Source organism: Coffea eugenioides, unplaced genomic scaffold (assembly GCF_003713205.1).
Source record: "Coffea eugenioides isolate CCC68of unplaced genomic scaffold, Ceug_1.0 ScVebR1_2674;HRSCAF=3747, whole genome shotgun sequence".
Classification (NCBI taxonomy): domain Eukaryota; kingdom Viridiplantae; phylum Streptophyta; class Magnoliopsida; order Gentianales; family Rubiaceae; genus Coffea; species Coffea eugenioides.
The window spans coordinates 19297-29305 of NW_020863183.1; the positions used below are offsets into that span (position 1 = coordinate 19297).

The following is a 10009-nucleotide window of genomic DNA, read 5'->3' on the forward strand; positions in this document are numbered from 1 at the left end:
ATCTTATTTTATGGCCCAAACTCGACCCATTAAAGATATAACATTTGTACGATTCTTATCCGTAGCGGAGTTTGTTTGGACTTGGGTTGGGGAGCAAATTTTGTGCATTAATTGTTTTTAAAAGAATTATTAACGATAAAGTTAAATAATAGAGCATGCAATCTATTAAAGGTAATTGGCAAAGTTATGAACTTAAAAAAATAATAACACTAAGTACAATATTTTATCCAATTCTTGCAATAACAATAGAATTACTACTTTAGGATTAATACATAAAAACTCATCATCGTCGTCGATGAGTACCCATAAATAATATGATTCATACAAATCATAAAAATATAATTCATGTACTGTTTGATTGAATATTAAAAGTTACACATAATTAAAATATGTTTTCTTTTTCAAAGATAAATAGTGGGTCAATACAAAAATTTAAAGCCTCACGAAATACAATAAAACTAACGAGAAAATAAATGAACTTGCATCTTTATTTTTCCCAAGACTTAAGAACCCTAAAATCGAAAAAAGCACATCCCAAGAAAAGAGCCAACAAAATCGATAGATTTCCCACCATAAGCAAAGCTAATGTTTTGTTCAGCTAAAGGCAAATCCTAGACAAACCAACTTTTGTCATCAATTTTAGCAAAAAAATTCAACTTTTCTCCCTCCAATTCTATTATACCCACAATAAGATTTTAAATTTTTGCCTAAAAAAATACCCCAAAAAGACAAAAGAAAAAAAATTGACGAAGGTGAGCCACAAATCTGCATAAAAGGTAAGTAAATCAAGATATAGAAAGGCAACTTACCCGAAATTAGGCAATGGAGTTTGAGAAGAGAGGTTTAAGGTTTAGGGTTTATGTAAACATATGAACAAAAAGGTAAATGGTAAAGTTAACAGTAAAAATATGGTTTTACTATGTCACATTCTCGCTCTGGGTTAATTTCTTAGGGGTTAAAGTACAATTGCTAATTTGGTCCCTCGAGTTGTCACGTTCTAACTTCTAACGTTTGCCTCATTGCCTGTTTCTTTAGTTTTCATTTGCACCTTGTATAACAGTAGTGTAGTGTAGGAGTTTGTGTAAAATGACTTTTTTAACCTTTATTGTGAATTTACTATATTAACCTTAAATTATAGTCGTAATTCAAGGTTGGCTTTTTAAGAATATCATGCTAACCAATCAATTAGAAGTTGTTAAGATAGTTTTAATTGAATATATCATCAGTGGTTTTTTTTTTTTTTTTTTTGGTAAGTGAGAGGTCTCGAACTCAAGATCTATGACTTACATTACTTTCCCCTGTACCACCCAACCAATCCCGCCCTCTAGTGGATCAATTTGTTTTCTGTGATTACAACCACAACTACTTCGATTTCTTTTTATTTTTTTGAAGAGATTTTAAAAGTTCTCCCCAGACTACTAGACCAACCAAGTAGTTAACTCTTTTTAAGTTATTGAATTTGTATTAATTACTATCCTTAATATATCTTACTAACCAAGTGACCCGTTCCCCCTTAAAATTCCATTCGTTTCCAATTTCTGTCCATATAATGCTTTCAGTTTAGCAATCAAGACACATCGACAAATTAAAAAAATTAATCAATACCATTTTTCATCTTTTCTATCTTTATTTTTTCTTTAATCCAAAAATTTTGATTGCATTATATGGTTTTATCAATCTGTATAACTAGACCTAAAAACAGTCAGTAGGGATTAGATTCAAGCATTAAGTTGTAGTTTTCATCCCCATTACATTGGTTTTATTGATTCTCCCTATTTCCGTAATTGCTTAATTCTCCAGAAACCCCCTCCAGCAAAGGAAGTGCACAAAGAAGATCAAGTTGCCAAAGTTAATATCAGATGTGAAAGCCTCATCACAAGTAAAGTTCATGCACATGGATGCCAAGATGCTCATGGTTCTACTGAACTTTAAGTGGTAATGATGCATTCAGGATGTAAAGTGATTTTTTTTTTATTTCTTCTTTGCATTATGTCGACCTGTATTCAATCAGCGTATTGGAATTTGCACTTTATATGAATTTTGAAAAAGTTGCGCCTGTTTTTTTCTTTAATATCACTCGTTCTTTTTACCCTTTTTCAAATATCAACATAGACAATTATATCTGAGAAACAACAATAATCACACTAGTGAGTGTCCCTATTTTATGTAATCTTCTAAAAGTTGCTTCCGTAATATTCACCAAAACATAAAATGGAATATAAAAATGTAATTATTTTCACCAAAACATGGTTGAAAAAAATCATGAAAGAAAAAAGATAAGTTGGAATGTACAAAGTCGTTTTGCCTAAAAATATACTTTGATTAGTAAAGATGTTAGCTTTAGAAAAGGTAAATGCAAAAAAAAAAAAAAAAAAAAAAAAGGCTTCTTCTTCTTTTCCGGAATTCCGTGCATCAAGTATCAACACACTTTTCGATTAAGATCTTTAGCACTTCATTTCCCATATCTATCTGTTCTTGTTGAATTTGCTTCACTGAACTTACAACAGACTGGCGACATCGTTTCACCTCAATCATTTCAAGAGTCAGACATTCCCCTAAACAGGAAGGCACCTCTTCCAAATTCTCACAATCGTGCACAACCAATTTCTCAAGACGGGGAAAATTATCAGAAGATGCAGTCCAGCTGCGAAAGTCCCGCAAGTGTGACAATTTCAAGACTCGGAGCTTAGGGAACTCCTCTTCTTTCATTTCCCATTCTTCGCCAGGGGAGCTGTAATAATAAGAGAGTAATTTAAGCACTTCAAGCTTGGGCAACTTTCCAATTGTTGAGATTTCACTCCATGGCGGATCAGTCGCTAGGAGTGTCAACTTCTTCAAATTCAATGGGAATTTAAATCTATATCCATGACAGAAACACAGAGTAAGTGATTCTAGTTGACTCAAACAGTCAAACACGAAAATCCCATCGCCAGTTCCCGTAGGTTCTTCTCTTGATTCCGTCATCGTACATCTTAGCCTGCGGATGTTTGGTAACTTTGTCAGTATCTTTTGCAAGCTTTGAGAGGAGGGATCAATGGCAAGGCTTAAACTGTCTAAATGATCTAAACCTGGGGATACTTCAAGATTTTCAACAGGAAAAATAAAACCCAAAGTGGAATCTGGAGTCCATAGATGCCTCAATGTCTTAATGTTCCAGATAGTATTGGGTAACAAACAATCAGCTTTGTTTCCTCGTAGCAGAAAAGTTTGTAACCTTGAGAGGTTAGCTATTGCAGCTGGGATGAAATTTACTTTTCTAGTACGAAGAGCCAAGTATCTCAAGTGAGCAAGCGAAAATACTTCCATTGGAAAATGTGCAACAAACTCCAATTCCCCCAAATCCAACACTCTTAGAAGTTCAGGTAACCAAAACCCCAAATCATCCCCCTTAAACAATAACAAACTGCGTACATTGGAAAATTCTAGCATTAACTCCCCATTCATTGGATTACAAACTCGGTGGAGGTTGCTTGGGCTAGTAAGAACAAAAGGACCATTCTGACTATGCAAAACATGTAGAAAGTTTTCTTCTTTGGCTTTTTTCACACAAAACTCATGTACCAAATCGTGAAGTCGGCAGGCTTTGACACCACCCATAGTTCTTTGTTCGGAAACCATGACTAAACTTCTATCAACCAGATCCTTCAAATAGTCATCTGCCACATCCTTTAAGCTCTTTTCTTCAGTCTTCCGCATGAAGCCTTCAGAGATCCAGAGCCATAACAACTTTCGGACAGGAACATTTTTATCTTCTTGAAATGCACCAAAGTAAAGAAGGCATGGCTTCAAATCATCCGGTAAATGATTGTAACTCAACTCAAGCGTCTTCATGCAGTATTCTTCATCAAGGACAATACTGGAAGTTAGACTCTTTGCAACTTCTTCCCAGCAGTCCTTTGCAGTACTAGCAAGAATTCCAGCAACAAGGACAATTGTGAGAGGTAAGCCCCTACAAGATTTTGCTATTTGAGATGCAACTCCACTTAGTCTTGGAGGACAACCTTCTTTGCCAAATAGCTTTTTTTGCAGCAAATTCCAACTCTCTTCGTCGGTAAGCCGGCGGAGATGGTGAACCCTGCTATGAGGTTCGAATTGCAGAGACAAATTCTGCAATCTGCTCGTGATGAGAATCCTGCTTCCATTGGCATCATTGAGCAATGATCTCTCCAACAAATACCAAGCCTTAGTGTCCCACAAATCATCCAAAACCAAGAGATACTTATTTCTCAACAAAACTTGTTTTAGCTTTACAGCCAAATCATTTTCATCCATCTTTTCATATTGTTCAAGTTTCTCAGAATCAATACTACCCAATAGCTGAACTAACATGTTGTGCATACCATATGCTTGAGAAACAGTGCACCAAGCACGAAGATTGAAATGCAACATTACTGATGGAGAATTGTAAACTATATTGGCTAATGTGGTCTTACCAATCCCAGGCATACCCACGATGGAAACAACATCCAACTGCCTTGATCCTCCTCTTGTAAGACTATCAGTGATAGTTTTCACCTCGTCGTCGAGAGGCACCAGATCTTCATTGTACGTGGCGACAGTAACTTGTGACGGCACGCGAGTGAAAGTCTTGGTAACTCCCTTGGTGGTTTCACCAACATAGCTTATGCTATCATAGATCTCTTGAGCCTCAATCTTCAGAACATTGATGTCTCTGGCAACATCATCCAAACAATATTCACGTCTATCACCAACAAGTGTCGAGTCAATCACAAACTCTGCTTTATATGCAATCTCCATAACATGACTCCAGAAAACTTGAAGTTTTTCGTTCTGATTGCGCTGCTCCTTGATTTTCTCCAAGAAAGATCTTAAAAATTCAAAATCTTTCTGGATTGTCTGGATTTTATCCACTGGGGAAGCGATTGAATCATTAATTTCATCATGCCTTGCCAGTTCCTTCAGATTTGTTAGGAAAAAATCAATAGAGCCCAATTCATTGGTCCTAGGAAAACCAAATCCCGATACTGATGTTAGTGGATAGACCTGTGTAAATTCTGCCCTGATAAGCTTGAGCACTTTGAGCAAATGAAAAAGAGCAAGATCGGTTTCCTTGGCCAAGCCTTCTTCGATTTGATTCACAGAAAGAGAGAAAATTACAACCGCTGCATCACAGGCCACAACTCCAATAATATTCTTCATTTCATGCCATAGCTCTTTGAACTTCTCCTGATCACCAAGAAGGATTGTCAGGAATCTTAGCCCCTGAACAATTTTGAGCATTTGATTCATAATCGGGACTGGAGTACTGGTACAAGGTTGTAGTAGCTCCGCAGTATTCTGAACGAGACGATCCATAAAGTCAGCTACTGTTTGCTTACTCTTCTCCAGAGCTGAAGTGTCTGATGATATTGATAACTTTGAAGCAGTCAAGACATGGATGTAAGTTTCTAGGACTTGGGGCTCAGTGGGATTAATCTTCTCACTTATTAGCCGTGAAATTTGAACTTTTGCTTCAGGATCATTATATCTGATACCCTCAGACAACCATATAGAAGCCAGGCGTAATGCGTTGATAGACGCCACTTCAGTATGAATCAAGAGATCTATCAATTGCTGACCCTCGACACCGCGAAGCATAGCAAAGCGAATGAAACTCTTCAAGAACATTAGCTGCTCGTCAAGGCGTTTGAAATTGAAATTGTTAATTTCCTTCAGATTCTCGGAAACAGAATCGATGAAATCAATAACTAGCTCTGGATCTCGCAGCCAATAACAGTCCAGCAGATAGTTGATGCATGATTCGTTGATATCTGTTTCGAAAAACAACTTGATTGCTTTCAGAAACATGGTGAGCTCACTTGCAATGCGAGTCGAATCAGGCGATCCGCTGCAAGCAAATTCAAGATTTTGCATTCTCCTGATAATCAGATCTTGAATTCTGGAAGACGTAACATCCTTCTCCTCCTCATCTTGGTCCAAACAGGTTTCATGGTTCCTCCTCCGCCTCCTACACTTTGTCAGATACAGATCAAAGCTTTGTAATAGTCTCACCCCCATCTCCAGCTTCGAGATACGATACCCGCACCCTTTGGTGGTATCATGCAAGCAGCGAAGATAGTCTAGAGCGAGCTCGAAGCAACTACGGCTACTGCTGCAGGATATCTCCATTATTGTATCTTCTATTCACTCTGAGATCAAATTTGTATCTTGAATAAAACATTAGTTCAAGGTTTACAACTTTCTCATGATATGAAAATTGTCAAATGTTGTCGGCAAGACTCCTAATTTTCTGGCCTGGCCTGTGGATACAATAGGGGCCCTTTCCTGGGGCCTAAAGGGGTTAGCTTTTGTCTAATTTCGGCCGAAGTGCGTTTCCAAGTCTAGATGCTAAAGCAGTAAATGTTTCATAATACTTGCTGTTCATTTTCGATACCTGCAAAAACTGTAAATAATTTTTACCAGAATGCAAACACAACAGTCAAAACTGCTCATATTATATTAATATCTTGAACTATTTTTCCATCAATACTATATCATTATCCTTGCCAATGCCAACTCAACTAGACGTTTGAGAGCACCTAAAACTCTAGACATATTAAGGTAACAATTCTTAAAACTCCTCGCAAAACTCACCTGACAGATCCTAGTTCCTACCCTTCGGAATCTATTTACTTCACTAAATCGATCAGACGTTTCAGAAATTCAATAATTTTGGATCAGTTTAAAACGAATATTTTGGAATGTCCTTCTTTAACAAATCCCACAGAAAAAAAGTCTATAGCCAAAATTTTTCATACGTCCAAAATTTGGGAGACTAACAAGAATCTAAAGAGGTGCATTTTCTGTTATTCTTTTTCCTTGCACGATTATTTCTTCGTGACTGCATAAACCCATTGGTTGATTGCCAGGTTTTGGTCTAAGTTTTTTGAATTTTTTTTTTATAAAACATACACCGTACACTATTATGATTTAATATATGTAAAATAAAAAAGTGATTGAAAAATGCATCAAGGAAGTGATTGAAAAACGAAGATAAAATATTTTTTAAATTAGTCCAAAATACAATGGGGTTCTATAGGGATTTTCAAATAATGAGAAAGTTTTATGATTATAAAGTATTATTTGAAATATTATTTGAAATAATTACTATAGTAATTTTTGTGATTTGATCTATACGAAATAAAAAATAATTAAAAATATAAAAATATAAATTAAAAAATATATTTATAATACAAGTAAAATATTATTTAAAATAATTTACCATAAAAAAACACTCCCTTAATATATTTTACCCCTTCGGATTTGCACCTTGACTAAACTTAGTCAAATATTGTGGGCGAGACTCTTTCTTCTTTCCTTGTTGCAGCTTCTTCTTCTAATGGTGGAGACTTTAGGCGGTAGGGGAGTAATCAATAGATTCAATACAACACCAAAACTAGTATTAGCCAAAGGAAATATGAGGAAATTAGTAAGCAAAAATGATTGCACTAATTATAAGTTAGCTTACATTTTTTAGTCCATATAGAAAACTAGAAGTTAGCCTATACAAGCGAGACGGATGCAACACGAAAGACATATTCTGGTGTTTGCTTCTATCATATTTTATCATTATTCCAAGGAGGTACCCGTGCTGGCTCCAGTTGGGCAACTTGCCTGATTTAATATATAAAATATATATATAATTAAAAAATATTGAAAATGTATCAAGAAATATTTTATCTTCATGATTGTATCTTCCATTCACTCTGGGACCAGACTTGTTCTTTTCTTGTTGCAACCTCAGGTCCCTACCCTGGGGAGGGAACTTTTGCCAACTGTCGGCCAAGTTGCATTCCCAGGTAATGGACATTTTTACACCGCATAGAAACGAATTCGAGGCAAATCCAGACACTAAAGCAGTAAATGATTTATAATACGTGCTGTTCATTTTCAATAATATCTACAAAGATTGCAAAATAGTTATAATACTAAAACAATTATTGAAAGAGTAACTTTATTAATGTCCTTACGTTAATATTAGGAGTATGATCAATCATTATATTTTTATATTAATTACAACAATAATATTAATGAAAGTTGTACTATTTAAGGCATGAATTAGAGGCATGAATTAGAGCAATTATTGAATAAGATAGATTAGACTCACTGATAACAAAGTACATTAAATAAAGGTATTCTAAAGAAGTTAAAAGTTAATTATATTCTTCAGTTAGAAAGTGGATTACAATTTAAAACGGATATAAATAGAAAGCATAACTATTAAAGTGGAACGAAGGGAGTTATTATAATACTAAAGTAGTAAATAGTTATTCCCTCTATTCTATAAGATAAGGTCTTTTTTTTTTTTTTATCGTCCTAGATTATGAACTTGTTCCCTTTGCAAGAGGGTAGTTAGTTTACCAATCTACTACCATGCCCACATTTAATGTATATTTTTATCAATAAATATATTATTAATCATTCTAAGAGTAACAAATACATCACTAAAGCTAGTATTAACGAAATGACATTTGAGGAAATTATTTAGCAAAAAAGGTTAAGTATACATTAATTTACATTTTTAATCCATACTAGAAAAAAGAAACAATAGAACTAATCCAAGATATAATTTATAGGAGGTCAATTATAAAACCAGTACTATGATTGCCAAATTTTTAAACCTGAGCATGCAATTTGCTTGAGTAAATCTAAGGGTCGTGTTTTCTTATTGTATATATTTTCTTATACTATTTCACTTTCGAGAAGTTGACTTGGATCTATGTCATATTTAAGTAGTCATTTCCTCCATTGTGTTTCTCTGGCTCAGCAATGTAGGTACTGGAGAAAATTCATTCTTAACGGTTGTCATATTTTTATTTCTTTCTTTGACATATAATACATGCACATTTTTTTCTCCCTCCATTTCTTTAACAACCCAGTAATGTCAAAATTTTCCTATTTCAGAGCTATGTTAACTTTGTGAATGTATTGCTTCCATTATATATTAAACTATTTTATTATATGTTTTCTTCTTAAAATTTGAAGTTAAGCTTTCGCATTTCATGGCCAACAGGGTTTCCAATAAGTTGCAAGTTTAGCTTCTTGTTTCTTTAGGTACTAAAAACAACAAAGTTTAGCACCTAAAGAAACAAGAAAATGAGAAAGGAAAATGCTACCCAATATCTTTAACAATTAACATAATCAGTCATATCTACCTGGTCTAGAATGTTGTGCATATTAAAAAGAACTCTTGCAGATAAACATATATGTGTAAAATCCTGATTAGAAGGGGTAAGTGTAATGAGCTATCACATCGCATGAAAGTATGTATTAAGCCAAAATTGTTCATATGTTAACTAAAAAAAATTATATAAAGATAATAGATATTATTGCGTAGTTTTGCCAAAAAAAAAAAAAATAACATCTTGCTGAAAATTTTGAAGTATTTATTACATGTAAGTCTAATAAGTGATATAAATTTTTCCTGAAGATATGTAGTCAATAAAAAAAATCACAAGAAACTCATACAATATTAACGTGTGATTTTAAGTTACATGCTTCATCATCACTATGGTTCATGGTTTGAAGAGGGAAGATTGTGGCTATTTCTTTTTTTTTTTTCAAATTATTTTCCTTTCTAATATGAACGAACCTCATGAAGTTTCATTAAAGTGCATAAGATATAATGGTCCAAGTTAGAAGTGCAGTCATAATTCTTTACAATTAATGCCCAAAGATTCAAAACTATGGCTTTTCAAATCGTGCATTCTTCTTCTCCACAAAATTTCCTACAAACAGTACCATGATTCTTCTTTGGTACCTACCAAAAGATTCTCCATTTTGACTTTTTTCTATCGTGCGTTCTTGATAGAATTTGTCACCAACTAAATTTTATTATTTAGGAAGTAAATCAAATTCTAAACTTATACAAGGCACAAACAGACAGGTGACAATTCCAAGATCTCGAAGACACAAACAATCCAACGGTACATAAAAATTTTCTATATTACAGGTATTAACTAATAGTATTGTTTTAGGACATTGCCAAATGGATGATCACATGCCAATA

The 10009-nt window shown here is 34.2% G+C and overlaps 1 protein-coding gene across 1 annotated transcript; it reads right to left on the reverse strand.

Moving 5' to 3' along the window:
• Nucleotides 1-2412: 2412 nt before the first annotated feature.
• Nucleotides 2413-6129, reverse strand: LOC113757053 (putative late blight resistance protein homolog R1A-3). Its single transcript, XM_027300461.1, has one exon. The coding sequence runs from the start codon at nt 6127-6129 to the stop codon at nt 2413-2415; it is 3717 nt and encodes a 1238-aa protein (XP_027156262.1).
• Between the last annotated feature and the right edge of the window lie 3880 nt (nt 6130-10009).

Coding starts and splice junctions, on each gene's coding strand:
- LOC113757053 (XM_027300461.1), bottom strand. CDS start 6,129: ATGGAGATATCCTGCAGCAGTAGCCGTAGTTGCTTCGAGCTCGCTCTA.